At 37.2% G+C, this 23,240-nt stretch overlaps 2 protein-coding genes across 9 annotated transcripts in view; one reads left to right on the forward strand and one right to left on the reverse strand.

Annotated features, from left to right (window-relative positions):
• The window catches only part of LOC121736675 (zinc finger protein rotund), a 30,698-nt gene extending 25,403 nt beyond the window's left edge, over positions 1 to 5,295 (forward strand). For both annotated transcript variants that reach the window (XM_042128028.1, XM_042128027.1), the window contains exon 3: positions 2,240 to 5,295. In XM_042128028.1, coding sequence (XP_041983962.1) covers positions 2,240 to 3,223 — 984 coding nt within the window. In that variant the 3' untranslated portion in view covers positions 3,224 to 5,295. The remainder of the gene's footprint in view (positions 1 to 2,239) is intronic.
• A 2,106-nt stretch (positions 5,296 to 7,401) lies between these two features.
• Positions 7,402 to 23,240, reverse strand: part of LOC121736674 (filamin-A) — an 81,451-nt gene continuing 65,612 nt past the window's right edge. For all 7 annotated transcript variants that reach the window (XM_042128025.1, XM_042128026.1, XM_042128024.1 and 4 more), the window contains 7 exons: positions 14,474 to 14,664; positions 10,623 to 10,778; positions 10,205 to 10,274; positions 9,767 to 9,885; positions 9,549 to 9,645; positions 9,081 to 9,287; positions 7,402 to 8,814 (listed from right to left, as the gene is read on the reverse strand). In XM_042128025.1, the coding sequence (XP_041983959.1) occupies positions 8,630 to 8,814; positions 9,081 to 9,287; positions 9,549 to 9,645; positions 9,767 to 9,885; positions 10,205 to 10,274; positions 10,623 to 10,778; positions 14,474 to 14,664 (1,025 nt within the window). In that variant the 3' untranslated portion in view covers positions 7,402 to 8,629. The remainder of the gene's footprint in view (positions 8,815 to 9,080; positions 9,288 to 9,548; positions 9,646 to 9,766; positions 9,886 to 10,204; positions 10,275 to 10,622; positions 10,779 to 14,473; positions 14,665 to 23,240) is intronic.

The raw sequence follows: 23,240 nt of genomic DNA on the forward strand, positions 1-23,240 counted from the left end.
TCTATTACAATACTACTTACTTTATGCTAGTTTAAAGAAGCAGACCTAATTCTCATAAATAAGTTTTTTTTTTTTCATTTTTTATAATCATAAATAAGTAAGTTCAATTTATTTCTGCATTTGTCATTTTCAGTAATTTATGTAAGGATTTCTTGTTTACAATTCCTAGAGTCTTCAAGTTGAGCAAAGTTACGCTTTTTATGTAGAAGAGATTAAGGATTCGATTGATACCAAAGTATTGACATTGTTGTAACTTGTGGTAAGTAGGTACTATAACTAAAGAACAATTTATTTGTATTGTATTTATTCGAACTTTAATGTTTTTCATTGGTACTTAATTGTACTTTGAAATTTTGATAAACTTTACTTCAATTTACTACCTAATCTGGCTGAAAAAATAATATTGTCATTTATAGTCCGTCAAGAAAGTGAAGAAATTAAAAAGTAGTAACATCGTAGTGTCATCCCTTTTTTCTTAAATTGATTTGAAAGGGATGACACTACGATGTTGCCACTTTTTAATTTCTTCACTTTCTTGACAGACTATAATTATATCCCTGGCAAAGACCTCTGTTTTTTTTTAAATTCCGAATTCAGAGAGTTTCTCCGTGTTCCATTTTCGAATTACTTTCAACCTGGCGATGACTTTGCGCCGGAAGCTACAGAGGTCTGATTCACCACAGATTCCTTTTGAATCCCCGCACCTCACGCCATTACGACCAAACTTTAATTATCTCCGGCTGTGACCAATCGCGGCCGTGTCTCGATTCTGACAGTCATGCGACGTGCTACCGAATCTTGTACTAGTAAACACAAACTATTTTATACCTGATCGCCCCGTAATTTAACCTCTCCGGCTATCACAATTAAGGTTTTATTGCCGTGTACCGCCATCGCGAGCGGCACTTTAAATTTTCATTCAACGTTACCTCCGACGGCTCCCGATGTGCTGGACCGTATTCGATGGTACTTAAGATCTATTATCGGGGCGATCGCTATTAATTTTTGATGGAGGAGACAAAATTGAGTCGTGCCTCATCAATAGCCGGTGGAACGTGGTACGGCCACAATGAAACGGCTCGGGATGACACGCAGTTTGACTTGGAAACTAATTTGGTACGACAATGAGCGCCGTGCCGAAAGCCGACAGCGTTTCGTTCCCCGGCACGCGAGAATTCGAATTTAGAATAGTGTATTCGAATTTAGAATAAACTACTTTGTTGTTGTTTTTTTTAATTTTTAATGTATGCATACGGCTAATAATTATAATTGCTCATTACGATTAAGGAAGCGATTCGAGGCGCGTGAAGAATTGCGTGAAGCCCCATCCTGTTGATTTTCGGTGTTACTAATTAGCTGCTACCTGGTCCCGGCGAAGGACAACATTCACTCGATAACGAGATGAATCTCGCACCACGTAAATCTCGAAACCGTAGACCGTAACGTTACATTAACATTTTTAAATGTTAATAATTTTGTTTTTGTTACAATTACCGCCGAAATTACGTTTGAATGTGTTGTTAATCGTGTAAATGTGATGAATAAATTATTGCGAACGTCTTGAATATTTTATTGCACTTATCATTGGTTTACAGCGTGTCTTAAGAGGATTCCACACCGCCATTTTTTCCATACAAACGTTGTCCCCTGTTTCCTCCCTGGATAATGCTAGTAGAGTTATAATTTTTTTCCTGAATATCTACGGCCACTAATACAATGTCCCTATGTTTTCTTTTTTTTTCATAATTTAATTATTAAATAAGATATGAACGTTCAAAAACCCAAAAAAATGGCCAGATTTTCCACTGTGTTCAAACGTCCAGAAAACAGATTTGGATAGATTATACAAAAAAAGCAAAACATAGGAACACAGCTCAAGCCTTTTTTTAATCTTTAATGAAAAAAGTACTTAAATCGGTTAAGTTTTGGAGAAGGAATCAGGGGACAACGAATCGTTGATTTTCTGGATTTTCTGCAGTTGTCTCTATCGCGTTCTGCGGTATAGGCTTGAGGTAAGGGAGACAGCTATAGATATTACACGTACTTTTTTTCATTTCTCTAGCCGCTGTGGTATCCTCTTAAGAGACTCGAGTCTTAAACAAACAAAATGCACACTTTACAATCTACACTCTACACATTGCGAGAAATTCCTTAAAAAGTTTTTACACTATAAATCCTTCGTGTAATTACGTACTAATTACTTATTAAAATAACTAACGTATGTCTCGTTTGTTTCCAGGTGTTCGGGTCGAAGGCGGACCTGCAGCTGCACACGCAGATCCACCTGCGCGAGGCCAAGCCGTACCGCTGCACGCAGTGCCCCAAGGCATTCGCCAACTCGTCGTACCTGGCGCAGCACTCGCGCATCCACCTGGGCATCAAGCCATACCGCTGCGAGATTTGCCAGCGCAAGTTCACCCAGCTGTCGCACCTGCAGCAGCACATCCGCACGCACACCGGCGACAAGCCCTACCGCTGCACCCAGATCGGCTGCACCAAGGCCTTCTCCCAGCTGTCCAACCTGCAGAGCCACAGCCGCTGCCACCAGACCGACAAGCCCTTCAAGTGCAACTCCTGCTACAAGTGCTTCACGCACGAGAAGGACCTGCTCGAGCACATCCCCAAGCACAAGGAGTCCAAGCACCTCAAGACGCACATCTGCCAGTACTGCGGCAAGAGCTACACGCAGGAGACGTACCTCAGCAAGCACATGAACAAGCACGCCGAGCGCGCCGACAAGCGCCCGCCCATCTCCGCGCTCGGGCTCGGCCTCAACCGCTCGCTCGGGGCCGCGGCGCCAACGCAGGCCTTCGACCACCCCTACTGGCCCAAGGTGAGCCCCGACAGCGCCGCGCACATGTCCGACGACGGCGGCTACCACCAGCAGCGCGAGGACGAGCACGAGCAGCAGCTGCAGCAGCAGCGCGCGCTGTTCGCGCAGCACGAGCACGACGAGCGCGCGCAGCCGCCCGTCTCCAACTCCGCCTTCACGCCCATCAACTCGATGGCGCCGCACCTCAACGGGCTGGGCAACCCCGGCGGGCTGCCCACGCGGCCCTACCTGTACGAGACGCTGCACTTCCAGCAGGGCAAGCAGCAGGCCTCCTCCTTCCCCAACCAGTTCATCTCGCTGCACCAGATCCGCAACTACGCGCACCAGCCCGCCGCTCTGCTGCCCGCCGAACACATCCTGCCGCACGCGCTGCACAAGGACAAGCAGTAGCCGCGCCCCGGCCCCCGCCCCTAGCGCCCTAGCGCCCCTCGCGCCCCTTCGAACTCCTATGGTATTATTAGCATATAAATTAACGAAATATTAAAAATATTTAGAATCTCACTCCTTGGGAGGGTTCATTGAAATTTTAGTGATGCGACTTCACGTTTTAGACTTGTATCGATATATTGTAATACTCTGAATTTTGTGAGTAGGTAACGAATGTACTGGGTATAAAATGTGATTTTAAATAAGTGAATCGTTTCGTAATGTTTTCGCTCGTTCGAATCGGGTGCCGCCGTACGGACGTTCGTTTTCTCACAAGTCACTCCAAATTATCGTCAAAATTAGTAGACGCACTGCCCGCTCGAAGAATACAAATCCGATTATATTTATTGTAGCACAAATTGAACAGTACACACGCAAGCTTTACGATGTGCATAATACTGTTTACGTTAATTATGACTTAAGTACTGAATGTTATTGTATATTTAATAAATTTTAAAATAATATTAAGATTCACTGATTAAGTGTAAAATAATTCCGTTTGCGAACCGAGATATTTTACATTTACATAATGATTTACGTGTCGAATACAACAACCAGTAAAGTTCCTGCAGTACGTCAGTCGATTACGCCGTGAAATGATTAGTTCTATTCTTGCTGTTGCATTTCCGACCTCCGAAAAGGAGGCGGCTATTATCCTATACGTTAGATGTATCCTCACTGAACACAGATCTCTCGTCGTCACATTTGCACTCAGTTCCTACTTAGATCGAATTAAATCTAATTTAGTTTAATTTCGCGCACCATAAACGTTCTTATGAAAACAGAAAATGTGGTCTTCCTTCAGATTTGTGTTAACGTAGTTTTACTGGGACGGAAGTAAAATCTAAGGTTGTGATAACTCGTGTCACTCGAGTCTGGACGCATCTCGAAAGGTGCGGAGGAAAAATGTCGAGACAATATAGTGTCAGTTCTAACTAAGCACAATTTCTTTGTAAATCATTATATCTTCCAGTAATCGTAAACAATAATTGCACGGCGGATGTGCTTTTAGAATTGATATTACATGTTGTTATGTACTTATTATTGTGTTACGTAACGATCCACATCGTAGTAATTTTATTTTACGAACGTGTGTAAATCGAAGGCTGAAGACATTTTCTTTTTGTATTTCTGTTGTACGATCGACAGGTGGCCAAAATACTTATTTTCATCTCTCGATGCCGATGTAATTTGTAAATATTTTGTAAATATGATACACGTTTTTGAGACGACTTGAATTTTATTGTCATTTTTTTAAGTAAATGCTTATGCTCAATTAAACTAGACATAAGAATCAAAAATCGATTCGCTCGGTGTCACCCCGGCGACACCGCGGTATAGATTTGTGATACCAACTCCTTTTGATTGTATATATTTGACATTTTATCGATGAAATGTGACAATCGATGGGACATCACTACGGTTTATTCGGTTTCGACTAATATTGGGATATATGAATCGTTTTAATCAGTATTTTATTTTCTGATCCAAATCGATGTACTTATTTGATGTATACGAAATGTTATTTTAAATTTGACGTAGACTAAACGAAAATGTGATAGGGAGAAAGATTGGGAATGTATGCTCGATTATTTTAGGTTATATTGTTAGGTTGTGGTTCCCTGTGTAACCGTGCTGGGCCAGCCAGGCCTTGGGCGTTGGGTCCGTACTAGCTAAACCACTTTAAGCTGTAATAGTTTAAAACTGGGTTATAACCCTGTTATTTTAATATTTTAAGTAAATACTGAACATTTTTAAACAAAGTTTTTCTATGAATGTAATTTTAATGTTTTGTTTATGTTAGTGCAAGTCGTTCTTGATATTCAATTCATTTTGAGCTATATTTAAAGCAATTTAATTGTAACTTTTTAACGAAATATGATCGTTGTTTAGCTTCTATGGACCTAACGGGCCGGTTGCTGAAGACCAAATAAGTTCTTGTACAAATATTGTTTACGCCAGCAATATAATTTCTTCCGATGTGTAGATATATGGTCCAAATTCTATCGGTTTTAGGTAATGCCAATATCTCTCTATTGTAAGTAGAAATGTGATATTGTATTGAAGTTTTTTTTAAGTATAATATTATAATACATATTTTTGTAAGTAATTTCGTTTATAGTTTCGCTTCTAGTGTTCCCGTTTATTATAAGATGGAAGATCTTTTTTGTTACTTAAAATCAAATAAAAATTAATTACAAATATGCCAAACATGACTTTCATTTGTCCTTTTTAATATGATGTTGTGGTCTAGAAAATCATAATAGGTATAACTTTTAAGGTGGTTCCGAATTCAAAATAAACATGTAGAAAATACATTCCGATATTCCAACATAGAACATGTAACGCCATCTATTGCCAACCAGTGGAAACAGCTGAGCATTAAGTTTGCAGACGAACACAACCTTTTTAATTGCCAGTCTGATCAGCCAGAGACCTCTTTAGAGCTTGCCAAATCACCTCCTCTAGTTTGTCTATCCTGGTACTTTCTGTTATAGTTAGGGAATGGAAGATCGGGGATAAAACTGCATTATTTGGTTATATTGGTCACACCACATTATGTAGTGGTTGGTCTCGAAACCGGCCAAGCTTATGCATTTTCAAAACATGAAAAGGTATTGTAGGTACTTAATATGGATGCTGCAATACCTGATGCACCTACAGGTACAAATCGGTAAGATTTTTTTAATTGAATGTGTATATGTCGCAGCCGACTGGTTTAAATAGCCGTTCAGTCAAACAGCTAGCCCTTTGACTGAACAACGCCATTCAATCACACGGCTATACGTCGTTTAGCCGACTTGTTGACTACAACGTTCAACACTACAGCTAGACGACGCTTAGCCAACTGGTTTGTTTTTGTTTTGGCCCCCTTTTATTTGACGGCGGTCGCCGTCTGCTGCCGCACCACGCTCGCTGCGCTCGCTCGGCTCCCTCTGTGTTGTGGTCTAAGTTCTAACCTAACCTTACCAACTTTTGGACTTTCTGGATTGCGTTTGTTTTTGTTTTGACGGGGGGCTGTGTCCCCCGAACCTCGGGGGAGGCTGCGTCCATCCATTTCATAATCCCGTAATTTCTCCTCGAATGTTTGTTGAAATTTTAATTCACTCGTATGTGCCTCCACATTTTTTGTCTCTTTAATAACACTTGTAACTTTTATTAACTACTTTCTTTCCGAAAAACAACCACAACCACCAACAAACACCTGCTAGTTGACGGCCATATTGTAAATAAAACGCACCTAGCGCCGCAGCGGTGCCCGCTGAACTACTTCAATTAGACGGCGGCTTTTGAATCAGCTGTAGTGTTGAACGTTTTGAGCGACTAAAATATTCAATATAAAAGCTAGACGTGTGATTGAATGGCGTTGTTCAGTCAAAGGGCTAGCTGTTTGATTGAACGGCTATTAAACCAGTCGGCTGCGACATATAGATGACATGGACTTACGGCCATGCCACACGACGCGGTGCGGCACCGCACCGGTGTCCGTCTCACCAGACTACCGGCCACACGGTGAGTGCGGCACCGCAACGTTTTGCAGTACTGTATCTGCGACGGATTCGAGCTCCCGATATCCCCGCCTCGTCTCGATTCCGGTGCGCGTGCAGTGCAGCGCCGGAGCGCACCGGACGGCGCCGGCCATACCATCCATTTTTGTATGTAGGACACCGGAGCGGCACCGGTCAGGCGCCGTACCGCCGCCGCACCGCAGTCCGCATCATGCATGTGGCGTACTTAGGGCCACACAAATATGCGAAATCATTTTCAGTTTGAGTCATTTTTATTAGTATTATACTAAGTACTCACATACGGTTTTGCTCGATAGTTTTACTCGAAATCGAGCAAAAACCACCGTGTGGACCGCAAAACTCACAGCTCGAAGGCTCGATCGAGCCGGCTTGACAATTTTTTTGACACTAGTTTTTATTACTCGTAGCTAATTTCCTTCGAACAGGAGTAAAACTATCGAGCAATGCTGAATGTGTGTACGAAAGCCCGAGCAATGGTTTTTACTCTACATGATTGCTCGATCGAGCAAAACCGTATGTGAGTACTTCACTTAGTTTTGTTGCAGATTTTTGCGATGCGAATTCGTAGTTCTGTGTGGGAGCCGTTAGGCCTTAGATAAATAAAACACAGTATGTCTTTATCCTTTTATTTAGTTAACAGTAGCAAATATATAAAATAAATACTTAAAATAGGTATTTACAACAGGGACGTCTACCTACGTAGGTAAAACTCATACAGATCAAACCATCCAAAATTAATAAGCAATATACTATGGCAGTGTTTCTCAACATGTAGGTCACGACCCCTTGGGGTTTGTGAAGCCCCTTTAGAGGGATATTTCTAAGTAAAACTACTTTAAAATAAAAGCAACAGAGTTGCGAATATTTCTATTTCTAAAGAGGTCGTGTCATGAAAGAGGTTGAAAAACACTGCGTTATAAGATGCATTTTATTCAGTAAACTGTCAACGCCGAAGATTAGTATGACGTTAGTACAATTAGAAACACGACAAGAGAACAAATCTTACGTCAGTTGACAGTTTCGAGATGTCAAAGTGACGCTGTCATGTGCCTTTTCTCACAAAAGGCTTCAGAAGCGTCAGTTTTTCCACTCGTTTTATAAAATGCATCTACCCTTAACATTAATGGGAATATTTATATGGTTTATCATTTAGTCGCCCTAATAACTAAATGAGAACCATACATACATGAGTATTGAGTACCCTAAATATTTTTTATTGAAACCAGAAAAATGTCTTATCAAATTGATTAAAAATTTGCCAAAACTTAAAATAATTTTATGACTAGATTTACAAATTTTAATTTGGTTACGACTAGAATGTATTGAAAACCAGTTTTTTTTTTCAATTTTAACAAGTTACATCTTAATCTAACTATAATATACTTTTACTGAATTCCAGATCTACGAGAGATCATTAAAATTGGCAAAAACAAACAAAAGATTTTAGGAGTCAGTCTTAAGTAATTTATCATAAAAAATACTGCTATTCCATTTTTTATTTTTAACAGAAATAAGCAAGTTCTCAAGTGTCCAAAAACGTAACCTTTACCGTTTAGTCAATTCGAGTTTTCATAATTTTAATTTAGTTTAAGACTTTATTTCAAAGTATATTAGGTAAAGTTTCTCCTTAGCGGGCAATTAGTTACGAATGAATTTAATATGTGTGACTTGACTCTATACAAATAATAATAATGAAACAACAACCATATTTGACTACATAATAAGAAACATTGAAAACAAAAAGTAAATAACCGAATGACAGCTTATATTATAACTTATATTTTCAGATGGGAGGGAGAAAAAATATTTTTTCTCCCTCTCACCCCCAATGATGATCCTCTCAGACCTCGACCTTGAATGGCGAGCCGGGTATGTGCTCGTCTCCCCACTTCACAAGCACGATGTACTCCCCGCGTTCGCGCACGATATACGAGCACTCGTAGTTGTGCTTGCCCTTGTGCTTGAGCTGGACCTCATCACAGGGACCCTTCGGCCCGTAGATACCCACGTACATTATGTTGTTGCCTGAAAGAGAGGAACCACCACTTAGGAAATCATATCGAATGATATCAAGCTTATCTTTTACATAAAAGATGATCTGGAATAAAATTTTCAAGATGAAGATGATGCACAAAGATCTTTCAAAGTTTCGTATTTAGTATGAATAAGTAAAGTAGATTGACAGAATAAAGGAAACTCTCTCAGTTCTTTTTAATTATTCCAATTGACTTGTTGTTTTGTCTGTTCAAAATAACGACTGGATTGATACAATAATAATATTCATCACTCACCAGCATCTCCTGCGTGAATGGTGAACTGGTTGTGCTTGTTGAGGTACGCCTTCTTCAATCCCATGCCCTTGCTGGTGACCTTGGAGGCGTCGGACTTAAAGTTGGGCAACACTGGGCCCTGCTTCTGCCCAGACTTGGCCACCTTCTGGACCGTCTCCACAGTGACGGATGAGGTCTCCTGCGCGCCGATTTCAGCGAGGTTCGCGCCTGTTGAAGATTTAAATGTTTAGAATAACTGAAGACTATCTGTTCACGGTAACTAAGTGGGATGTTGTTGTTAGAATTAAAATGAAGGTAAGCACACAAATATAATACAGTATCAAGGTAACCAAAATTGCTAGAAGCTATTAAAACCCTAAATAACCAACTTATACATTGGACGCCCAAGCCACGTTCAGCTCAACGAGTTGCTACATACTGGCTCTAGATTGCAAGGTATTCATAATTTACTTTTAACGTTATTCTTACCTTTAGCCTCGATTTTGAAGGGCGAGCCGACGATGTGGGCTCCGTTGTACTTGATGCTCATGTAGTAGAAGCCTGGCGCCAGCGGCGTGTAGCGTACCTGGACACAGGAGAGAGGAAGTTTTAATAGAATACTGCGTAGCATGACCACCATGACTATGACAAGCAATTGATTACGATAGTAAAAAAAGGAGAAAATGTTCTTCCTTCTCTTATCTTACCTTATAACCCTCCTCGACCTCTGTGCAGTCCATGGCGACGCGTGAAGGACCGTCCATGGTAACGGACAGGATACCAGCGCCTGCGCTGCACGTGTTGATGATCAGGTCAGTCTTCGCACCTGGTAGTGAAGACTCAGTTTAGAAAATTTTAAATCCGTTTCAATTCCAGGGAGAAACGTTAAGTACCAGTTAAGTGGGCACCAATGTTAGGACAAATTACTTGTTTGAGTTCGGATCAGATTTTCGTATCATGCTCACATGAAAAAACCCATGTTTAAGAGTGCTAATAAATAAAATCAAATTACCATCGTTCCTCTATTTTGATCAGACCTATTAAAATAAATGTTTGGTACAGGAACTGTAGCATCTGATACCGAGTAGTAACCATGTGACACTCAACAATAATAAAATACTTTAATGAGTGAAATAGTAACTGACCTGTCTTCACGGCGCCCAACCCTGGGCCGTGGGCGTGGACAGCGGCAGGATCCGCATCATCTTTGCCCACCTGATAACAATAAATAACATAGAAACTTTAGTACGTAAAGCCGTCGTCAAATTCCTATAATACCCATTGCTAATTCACCTTTAGGTTTACAAAGATTTGTGGAAGATCACAAAGCATGCAGTGAGTTACCAATTATAATTCCCATTTGTGATGTTATTTTGGCAAAAAAAAATTATGATGATTGAAATATTCAAAACAATTAATGTTTTAAACGTGAAAACACTTAACAAGTTATAATGAACCCCAGGATTCCGTATACTTTGAGAACCACTGTCCCAAAAATGGGGGTCTCAAAACTTGATAAATTCTTAAGTTGATTCTACGACAAGGGCCTCTTATTCTCCTCACCTTGATCCTGAGCGGCGAGGCGGGTATGTGGACGCCGTTGAACTTGACGTTGATGTTGTGGACGCCGTTCTCGCGCGGCATGAACCTGACGCTGTACTGGTCCCCGTCGATGTTCTGGATGAAGCAGTCGTCCGTCTTGCCCGAGGGGGAGATCACCTGGGGATCAACAATAAGTTGAGAGCTATTGAGTCATCGTCTTAGGAACTTGTTTTTATAAATAAAATAAAATAAAAATAATTTATTTTCAGACAATTATAAATAATTTTTTGACAGTAAAATAATTATAAAATAACAAATAATCACAGTGCAGCTCATCTTGCTACCCTGACATGTAGCTCAGTGAGTCTGCGAAAGAGTGGAGAGTCAATTCTCTTCTCTCAAAAAAAAATCTTCAGGACCCCATTCCAGCTCTCCCGAACTCTATGCACCACTGACGCTACCTTTTTATATTTACATTACATATTTATATTTATACGTGGCTTGAGTAGGTACGTAAATTATTACGATTCTTATGACAGCTTTTTTCTTTACAATCGCCTACGATACAGTTTTTACAACATCGAGGAAGGAAAATAATATATAAACCCTAAATTAAAATAATATAATATGTATGATATTCGATTCTATATCAATTAATGTGTATACAGATAATATTTTAACAACCCGGTCAAAATAACAAAGAAATGGTTTAACGCAGGATATCTGATAACGTATTAATCGACAATATAACTAAAATGAGAGAAAAATAAGACAACCTACGTTACGTGGGAGAGTCATGCTTCGGCACGAATGGACCGGCTCGACCGGAGAAATACCACGTTCTCAGAGAAAACCGGCGTGAAACAGCGCTTTCGCTGTGTTTCGGAGAGTGACTGAGTTTACCGGAGGCCCAATCCCCTACCCTATTCCCTTCCCTACCCTCCCCTATTCCCTTCCCTACCCTCCCCTCTTAAAAGGCCGGCAATGCACCTGCAGCTCTTCTGATGCTGCGAGTATCCATGGGCGACGGAAGTTGCTTTCTATCAGGTGACCCGTTTGCTCGTTTGCATAAAAAAAACAACTGTAACACAATATGACCTGAAATAAAATCTGATTTCTATCTCTATGTTTTTCATTTAAAACAAGTACTCTAGCGCTTTAAGTGATATATAATGTAAACACTAATTTAAGTATAATCACTTTCAAACGAATTCTCTACGAGTTTCATTTTCTTCAAACTTTTCCCAAACTTGCCCCAACTTTTGTATAAATCATCTAATATTATGAAAACATAGTAGTGCCATGTGCCGCTATATTAATTTTTATAGCGCGTACGGGCAACACGGGACGTGTCGTGATTTACGACGTGTGGACGTGTGGTCAGATGTTACATTTATTACACTTTTTTATCCACATCGATGAATATATGGGTAAACTTTCTTGGGTGAATAAAAGTTTTAGCTACGAAGGTCTGAAATTTTCGATGTAATGGACGGTTTGTGAGTTTCACAGAAGTTTATCTATCCAATCCAAAGGAGCGTCCGTGGCCTAAGCGTGGCTACCCCACGCTTTTTACCGCACCTTTGGTTCGCACTCTTAGAGGGTGCAGGTTCGAACCCTGGTGGAGGCGTGTACCTATGAGACATTTTCTGATCTCAAGTACATAATACGAACGCTCGTACGGTGAAGGAAAACATCGTGAGGAAACCCGCACATACGAGTAGTTGGTCCCAGACGCATTGACTAGTTCTTTCCTCTGGACTAGGCCGACTATGATGCGAGAATGCCGTATGATGGGCAACCATACGGACATTTAAAAATCTTGTCCCAGGCACTACAGTATTTGAGGAGTGGTTACTTCGCCCTGAAAAATACCGTATAAATCATCCATAACGGATGTAAAGGCCTAGTTTTTTTATCTATCCAATTACAGCGTTGCAGATTTGTTGTTTTGATGATAACCAATTAAAAGTGCCAGTGGAAAAAAACAAAGTCAAAAACTGGGCACAAACATCATCAATGAATTAAAATTAAATGTAAGTATAATATAACACCCCGATCGCGGGAATCACAGATACAATAGATTTTCAATTGTTTTGCGCCAGCCGGGTGCCGCTTGGAGTTAGATCCAAAATTCAAGAATAGGCAATAAGCAAATTACTTTCAATAAAAAAGTCTAAAAATTTTGGAATAAACGTTAACGAATAAAATTAAATTGCGATTAAATAAAGCTCTATATTTACATTCAGTTCAGAATCATGGGTGGGTCATTTTACACTATAAAATCCTATTCTTTACAAAAGTCACAGGGGGATGTGTCTTATAGCTGTTATCTATTGTATACAGTCCAGTTTTATATTACCTTCGAGATTATAAAAATGAACCGCATTTGATTGTGATAAGGGTGCTATCACGGGTAAAATAAAAACGAACGCATTGTAGACGTTGTAAAAGAAGGTCCATCCATCATCTTCGGACCATCATGTTCCCACGATTTATCAACTGACCCTCTCCCCGGACTTTTTCGCATCAATTTTAAATGTTCCACCCAAATCTGCGCAGTCAATACCGCTTTGTTGGACGAATATATTTGTAGACGATTTATTGGGCAGATACGGCTGGAATTAGGTAGTAAATTATGATTATTGTTCTAGATCGTTTGCGTTCGGAATATATGTAAACCATATTACCTATTGTATTTTTGGTCATCTTGGGAAAGATAATATAGAAAGGAGTTATCTATATTATCTTTCTAAAATATAAAGTAAAATCTATTTTAAATATTATAAAATCAGCCAAGTACGAGTCGAACTCACGCACGAAGGGTTCCGTGTGAAATTTTCAGAGCTAGCTAAAGCGGTTCTTGAGATACAGCCTGGAGACTGACAGACGGACAGACAGACGGAGAGACAACGAAGTCTTAGTAATATTTTTTTTTTTTTTTTTTTAATATTTTATTCCATTATTTAACAACATTATGTCCTTATCCTAAAAACCGCCAAACTGCATTTCAGTTTGTTGGCGATATTTGTAACACAAATAATATATATTATATGTTATAAATCAACTTAATACTTAATAATAAACTTAAAAAACAATAATTATTAATTTCAATAACAAAATATTTTTCTTTCTTATTATAAGTATAAACACATATAAACTTTTTAATTATCTAGTAATTACAGTAACATATAATAGGGTCCCGGTTTTACCCTTTGGGTACGGAACCTTAATAATAAATATAATCTAAATGCTAATTGATTACCGTCATTATTATACCACCGCAGCAGCTATGTACAGCAAGCACAATCGACGTCAATCAAGAACAATAATAATTATTATTCTCTCTGTCGTGTTCGCAACCGTCTATATTTGACCATTATAGGCCAAAGTGCAGATGGCGACGTGCGTTACGTTGTTGTAAGTTTAGTACTCTGTATGTACCATCGAGGAATAGATTCCTAGGCAGTTGACGAACCTACGTCGTGCGGTCGGCTTATGTCAATTTAATATTAGCTGTGATCGGTCGGATGGGTTTGACATAAAACGCGACCAAATTACTTAGGTCCGCCATCTACCTTTCAATTTTTCTGATAGTACACAATATTATTATTATGCACATTTTGCTACTAGGATGAGTTTACATCATGCAAATTCAAATATTATTCTTTTTAAGTGTTATGTAGTCCCTCGTCATGTAAACTCCTAACAAAAACTTAAAAAATCTGGCCGTAAATTGGTGTTTATTGCAAGAGGCAAGAGGTAATGACGCATGATAATATTATGTTGTTATCAGAAGACGATGTATATCACAGATTGAGGGAAATCCCTGCTCTACCCCAATCCTTAACCCTAACTCCTCAGGTACTCACCCTTCCATCCAAGTTGCCTTTAGCTCCGTTCAGCCTGATATAGAACTGCGTGGGCTTGTCGACCTGCGCGGAGTCCGGGAACTGGGCCACCTCCAGCAGGTGTGCGTCTCCCACCGCTGGGCTGATGTACACCTTGAAGGGCGAGTCCGGGATGTGCTGCTCGTTAAACTTCAAACCGATGCGGTATTCACCTGGAGAAGAGGAGATCATGAGAATAGTATCTTGTGCTATTCTAAGGCCTGGGGAAGGTGCCAAGTTAACGAATATAAGATTCTAATGCCCGGTTTCTATGGGTTTTAACCATAAAGTTAATATACCTATCGGAATAGAGAAACAAAGGCCTGAGCAAGAGAGATGACACTATCAGTAACACTGCGTGGTAAAAGAGACGTGTGATACATGACAGCAGCACTCTTTTTTTGACGTCCAGTCGGCACATGCCGCACGTTGACAATTTAATCTTATAGAATTCATGTTGTCATGCTTGTGTAAGTGTATACGTACACATATTTTTACACACAGATGTAAACCAATTTCGGTTTCGTTTGACAGCTCGAGATTGTTGCTCTATTCCACTAGGTATATAACTGTATGGTTTTAATGGAAATTTATCTTTTAGCCCGGCCGCACATTGTCCGAATTCTGATCAGAAACATTTGAATTTCGCCGGACCGCCACCCCGCACACTATCCGAAATATCCTTCCGGCGAGTTCGAGCTCACTCGGCTCAGTACAAAATGTAAGAGACAGCGCGGACGTTCAACTGTTTCGTATCAGAAATTTCGGACAATGTGCGGCCGGGCTTAATCTTTTTGATTGGTTTATTTTTGACGCCCAAAGCGACAATGAATAGATAAACTCTTGTCAAAAAAAACTCATAAACTATGTAGTTAGTGGCAGTTAGATTTCAGCCCAAATCAGTATTCATCTTAGGAAAGAGTATATTATGAGATTATTTAGTTAAGGCAGTTTGATTATTTACCAAGATGTCAGATGGCGGATCTGAGAAAGGATTGAAGTAAAATATTCCTTAATCCAGTAGTTAGTACGGTTTTACGTAATTAGCTGCCGTCAAAACGACAAACTGCACTAACTACAATAAGAGCTTTTTAAAATTTCGGCACACACTCTTTGTACTTAAATAAAGGCTGGCAGACAGAGCTACTGTGGCCTATTTTAGAATAGCCTTTAGCTTAAGCACATTCCTCCTTAGATAATTTTTATAGACGAAACCAACCATTTAAGGGTTGTAAATAATTTCTACCGTTTAATGCAATAGTTTTATTAATTATTATTGTAAGTGTAAAAGTTTTCAATATTAATCACGTCTAATGTCAACTTTCTCCAAGTGTTTCTAACTCATATATTTTATGCTCACTTCCTAATTTAGTGCAAAAACATCCGAAATTAAGTCACCTATGCAATTTACAAATTGCCCTACCCTTTGTATTGCCGGTGGTAATAAATCGACCACTCCTAAAAACCCGACAAAACTCGATAAAAACTTCCAGAAAAACCGAATTTGAATTGCACAAAAACGTCACTCGCCGTATAATGATGCTGTTACCGAAATTTAAATTTCACTGTCCTATTGCTTTTTTTCTTTTTTCTTTACTAACTTGTGTCTTCGCGGAGGGCGGTTAGTTTTAACAGATTTATTTGCATCGGGAAATCGGTTTTTTGGTCGTGTTTTTGTTAAATTGGACAAAAAGTGCCGTTTTTGCATATTTTTTCCGATGTCTGAGGATAGGAAGGGCCGGTTACACAAAGGTTGTTTAATGGGTTACATTTGAATCAATGTGTCAAAAGCTAGTTAAGGTCTTTTAAGGGGCTCTACACCAATTAAAAAATCAATGATTTACTGCGAAACTGCTCAGTAATTTTTCATTGATATAATAAATAATAATAAATAACAAAAAGATAAAAACCTTTTTTTAGTACCAACAAAAGAACAGAAACTTTTTACTTATTTACTTTGAGCTTTTTTTTAATTTTTTCTTTTATATTTTACTGCTGGGAAGAATCTTGTTGTTTCAAGTCTGGCCTCTACTATGCATAACTACATGCAATAGTCAATCTATGGTTAAGACATGGTGCTACCGGCTCCAAATAATGATGTAGGCCTGCACTAAGAGGTGGTATTGACATGTTACGGGTTCGATGCCCGGACTTCCTCTCATTTGGGTATGTGTGTTTGTTACTTTTTCAGGTTAAAAAATAACCTTTCGTCATTATTGATGGTGATCAGTAATCTCTTGTCTCAATCATGAATAGCTTTGTCCACACTGTGCCTTTTTCTGTTCGTCAAGATGCATGCGTTATAGCGCAGTCGACAGCGAACGTGAGGCATGCCCGCGAAGCATGTCCTCTGACCGTATCCAAAAATTAAAAATGACAATGTTTGCGTTGCGTTCGTTGACGCATTCAGTTATTGAATGCGCCAAAATGAAAGTTAAAAGATGAAAGCGCATAGTGTGGACATAGTTAATGGTTTAGAATCTACAGCAATGGAGCATCTGTCAAAATAAGCGTAAACATAGGCTCTGTAAAAATAAGCTATTTAAAATATTAAACCTAAATTATAACAAGAAATTGTGCTTTAAATGAACTAAATGTGATCTCAGTGACTCAGTGAAAAAATAATCAGTCAAAAAAACTCTTAAGTGTAAGGTGTAATGAACGAAACAAAATCAGCTGTTAAAGGATTTTTGAAAAACTGAAATAAAAACTGTTATGTGTGCCATTCAAGTGATTAATGAAACAAAAAACTAATCAAAACTACTAAGACTTTATAAATCATTCAAAAAATCATAATACAGTGTAAACTCTATATAACGACACTGAAGGGACCGTGCATTTTATGACGTTATATGGAGTTGTCGTTAAATGGAGAGAAGAAAAATCAATACTTTTTCGTCATTATACAGTGATTTTCTTTTACTAACCGTATTTACAGTTTGAAAGTTTATGTACAACTAAGAATATTATGATAACGAATAGATATTAATAATCCATGATTCCTTATTATTAGTTAGGGACTAGGGTCTAAAACAGCCTACACATGCAATCAATCTCAATTTGTAAACAAAAGGACTAATTTCTTAGAAAGTTCTGTATGCATGATGCCGAAAGTCGAGTTTATTGCGGGCTAGGATAACAATGCGACAAAAAAACCTACACAGCTGCGCAGTTTTTACTAATTTTAGTAATTTAATAGGTAATTTTTATTGTTCAATTGTTGTAATGCTGACGTTATTGAGAGTGGGTGTGATGCTATATAGAGTGTACCATTGTATGGTACACTCTACATAGCATATTAGATAATGCACTGCATACCGACAAAAAAAACAAGATAAAAATCCAGAACATAAAATGACATTGACAGATAAGTCAACACAGACAAACAAAAATGCAATAGACAGCAAAAAAAATGGACGAAACTACAAATATACCACAGACAACACCATTCGACCTCACCAACAAAACGTCAGATACATTAAACAAGAAGACGAGGAAGATCTGTCAACAACCAAAGAAGATGAATAAATTATGCATAATAAGTACAAAACCAAATAATAACATGTTAAAAAATACTCTAAATACATTTGAAAATAATTATAATATATGTCATTATAGCGCACCTCATTCCAATACCACACAAATAATTGGCTCGTTATATAATAAGCTTGACGAATTCACCATTTTTGTATAATATTTATAAGCGAAAATGACTTTATTGTTACCAAAAAATTATTTTAATTTAGTGATAAAAATTAGAAATATGCTACTAAATATCAAAAATACAAATATAATTTTGTGTCTTCCTACATTTAGACTTGGCTACGATATGTTTAATTGGAGAATTGAGCACTTTAACAACTTACTTTACTTTGATGCAATAACACACGAACATGTTTACATATTGGATTCAAATAAGAATATTAAATATGACTTTTCAATGTTCAATAAACGAAATGGGAAACTTAATAATCTAGGATATAATCTAATATTTCAGGATCTGCATTATTGTATTAACGACATCTCCAATTACTTTAAAACACACAATGTTATTTCTAATACTGATTATGACAGTGAAATCCAAGATAACCATATTGAGCTTTTTAATATCAAAGATAAGGAACATTCTAAAGACTTTTTTCTTGACTAGCAAGGTCCTCATTCTCCACCAAAACATTGCTCGACTATTAAATAAGAGCGATACTTTGGTTTCCAGCTTGTATGACCTATATGATAATAATAGATTAATAGATGTTATTTGCATTACAGAACACTTCATAAGGGCTGGTTACCAAAAATACATAGCAGTTCCTAACTATTTATGAGGAGCATGCTATTGTAGGGAAAACCTAAGTAGAGGTGGATCATGTATCCTTATTAGAAAGGGAATATTATGGAGTGAGCTAAAAAACATATCAAACACGGCCATTGAGAATAACTTTGAGTGCTGTGCTGTGGAATTGACAGACCACAAATTAATTATAGTATGTCTGTACAGAATACCTAGACCTAGCAATCTCAACATATTCTTTGAGAAGCTTGAGCATCTTCTTAGCTGCTTGATAAAAAAGAAACAAAGGCAAATAGTAATTGCTGGTGATTTTAACATAGACATTATAAAAAATAATAATATTACCCTAGATCTACAATGCCTTGTAACAAAATATGGCTTTAAAATAGCACTTAATGAACCTACTAGAGTTAGCAGTCAAAGTTGTATTGACAATTTTGTACATAATATCGATACAAAGGTGAAAACTGAGATCGTGGAATTAACCCTATCAGACCACACTGCTCAAATCATGCACTGTCCTACTAAGCGCACACCTAGCATAAGATACTGGCGTAAAAAACAAAGAAACTACTGCCAAGAGAATATCATAAAGTTTAAAAATTGTTTAAAAAGCTTAAGTTTCTCTGATGTATATAGTCATAAGGATACAAACTGTGCATATAGTTGTTTTCTGGAAACTTTTCAATTATTTTATAAGTTATGTTTCCCATACAAAATAATTACCATACGCACCTATAGTAAGCCACGGTGGCTGTCACGCGGTATAAGAATTGGATGCAAAAAAACCGGAAACTACTATGGACATTAAGAAAAATTCCAAATGCTGAAAATAAATTAAATTATTTTAAATATTCAAAAATTATAATAAAAAATAAAAGGGCACAAAATAGTTACAAAATTAAAATGTCAGCAAATAAAACAAAGTCAATTTAGAACATAATTAATCAATCTAGAATTAATGTTCCAAAAGAGAATATTATGGAAATCAAAATTAATGACCGCATCATAACCGACGCTAAAGAAATTGCCAATGAATTTAACAATTATTTTGTCGATAAAATTGATCCTATCCCAGGGTATGGTAACAATGTCACAAAAAATATTGTAACCTCATCAAATTCAATGTTTATCCCACCAAGCTTACGTCAAGACGTACACAAAATCATTAAAGATTTAAAAAATACAAAAAGCGTTGGATTTGATGGAATATCAACTAAAGTTATAAAATCGGTGAGTAATATCGTCTCAGGCCCTATTAGCCATATCTTGAACCTAAGTATCATGAATGTAGTATTTCCAGACAAATTAAAAGTTTCAGTTATAAAGCCTTTACATTAAAAAAATGATAAAAATTTACTGAATAATTATAGACCCATTGCTCTTACATCTGTCATATCTAAAATCTTTGAAAAGCATATATATTTTTGAAAAATTTGAAATTTTATGCAAGGAACAAAAAGGCTTTCGCCGAAATGTAGGTATAAATAGAGCTATTTTTGACTTTTTACAAAATGTAATGAAAAACATGGACAATGGAAACCCAGTGTGCTCCATATTCTGTGATATGACTCAAGCATTTGACTATATTGATCACAGAATCTTGCTTAAAAAACTTGAAGCATATGGTGTACGCGGGATCACACTAAAACTTATTGAGTCATATCTCACTAACAGAATACAATATACTGAAATAAAACGGCTCAATTTTAAAACACTCTACGAAGAAAGTTTTTTATCAAAACATAGATATTTACTTTATGGAGTTCAACAGGGTAGTGTGTTAGGTCCCCTTTTATTTTTAATCTACATAAACGACTTTCCTAAATGTATTGACAAACCCTTTACACTATTTGCTGACGATAGTACCATAACTATAGATTGTGACAATTTAGAAAAGTATGAAAATGACATTATTAAAACTCTAACACCTATTATTACTTGGCTTGATAATAACAATTTAATAATTAACTTTAATAAGACAAACATAATCCAGTTTTCTCAAAGAAAGATGCCGCCTGAGATTTGTGTGCATTATAATAATACTAAAATTGACCATGTTGCCAGTGCAAAATTTTTAGGATTAGTTATTGACAAAAAACTCAATTGGAAAAATCACATTGAACAACTAAGTAAAAAGATTAGCAGTAGTTCCTTTGCTCTCCTAAAGTTAGCATCCATAATGAACACAGATGGAATTTTGTCAGCCTATCATGGTTTGGTCGCATCGTTTTTATGCTATGGTATAATTTTTTGGGGGAACTCGACAGATAATGATATTATCTTCAGGATGCAAAAGCGCTGTATTAGGGCAATGTTTGGCTTGAGAGTGACTGATAGCTGTAAACCAAGCTTTATTAAATATAAAATTCTAACACTTCCGTCTTTATACTTACTAGAAATAGCATTGTTTGTACATAAAAATCATGATCTGTTTCCTAAAAAGTCTAATATTGTAGAGAGAAATAGACGTGATAAAAATAAGATTATTACTAGAACCTACAAAACTTCAATCATGTCTAAAAGTGTAATTGGAATGTCTTCTAAAATATACAACAAGCTACCAATACAATTAAGAGAAAATAATGTAAGTGTAATTTCCTTCAAAAAGGCTGTTAGCGAATTTCTAGTACAAAAATGTTACTATAGTGTCTCAGAATACCTAAATGATAATGTTAGATTTATTTAATGTTACTGATTAATGAAATTTTATTTTAGAGCCTGTAAGATAACATAATGTAGTATTTTATTTTATTTTATTATTATTTATTATTATTTATTTTTTTAACTTTAGAATGAGATTATTGTGACATTTACATATTATTATTCTTTTGGACTTGACTTTTGACAGACATTCAATTCTTTTTGACATCTAATGTAATTTACATTTTTGAACTTTTTATCCGTATTAAACTGTATTTTTTTTATCTAATCTATACTAATATTATATTTCTGCAGAGTTTGTTTGTTTGTTTGTTTGAACGCACTAATCTCAGGAACTACTGGTCCGATTTGAAAAATTATTTTACTGTTGGATAGTCCATTTATCGAGAAAGGCTATAGGCTATATTTTATCACGCTAAGACTAATAGGAGCGAAGAAATAGAGGAAAATGTGGTAAAAACGGGGGAAATTATATGAAACGGCTTATTTCAACGCGCTAATCTCAGGAACTTCTGGTCCGATTTGAAAAATTATTTCAGTGTTAGATAGACCATTTATTGAGGAAGGCTATAGGCTATATTTTATCACGCTATCTATACTAATATTATAATTCTGCAGAGTTTGTTTGTTTGTTTGTTTGAACGCACTAATCTCAAGAACTACTGGTCCGATTTGAAAAATTCTTTTACTGTTGGATAGTCCATTTATCGAAGAAGGCTATAGGCTATATTTTATCACGCTAAGACTAATAGCAACGAAGAAATAGAGGAAAATGTGGTAAAAACGGGGGAAATTATATGAAACGGCTTATTTGAACGCGCTAATCTCAGGAACTTCTGGTCCGGTTTGAAAAATTCTTTCAGTGTTAGATAGGCCATTTATTGAGAAAGGCTATAGGCTATATTTTATCACGCTAAAACTTATAGGCGTTAAGAAATAGAGGAAAATGTGGGAAATTATATGAAAGGGCTTACTTGAACGCGCTAATCCCAGGAACTACTGGTCCGATTTGAAAAATTCTTTCAGTATTAGATATCCCATTTATCGAGAAAGGCTATAGGCTATATTTTATCACGCTATCTATACTAATATTATAATTCTGCAGAGTTTGTTTGTTTGAACGCACTAATCTCAGGAACTACTGGTCCGATTTGAAAAATTCTTTTACTGTTGGATAGTCCATTTATCGAGGAAGGCTATAGGCTATATTTTATTACGCTAAGACTAATAGGAGCGAAGAAATAGAGGAAAATGTGAAAAAACACGGGGGGAAATTATTTGAAAGGGCTTATTTGAACGCGCTATTCTCAGGAACTACTGGTCCGATTTGAAAAATTCTTTCAGTGTTAGATAGCCTATTTATCGAGGAAGGCTATATTTTATCACGCTAAAACTAATAAAAGCGAAGAAATAGAGGAAAATGTGGAAAAAACGGTGGAAAATATATGTAATTGCTTATTATCTTAAGAACTACCGGAGCAATTTTTTCTGTTATTTCTCAAACATGAATAATAGACCACGTGAAGGGACATAGGCTATTTTTGGCGGAAAAATGTGCGGTTGCGTGAAATTCCTAAATTACGCAAGCGAAGCCGCGCGGAAATCTATACATCTATATCTATACATATAAATAAAATTGGAGTGTCTGTTTGTAATATTAAAATAACCGTTTTTTACTACATGCATATGAATATTTATACGAGTACGGTACTTACACCAAAATAACAATTTTTAGATTTTTTGTCTGTCTGTATGTCTGTCTGTTTGTTCCGGCTAATCTAAGCAATGGCTGGA

Source organism: Aricia agestis, chromosome 19 (assembly GCF_905147365.1).
Source record: "Aricia agestis chromosome 19, ilAriAges1.1, whole genome shotgun sequence".
Lineage (NCBI taxonomy): Eukaryota > Metazoa > Arthropoda > Insecta > Lepidoptera > Lycaenidae > Aricia > Aricia agestis.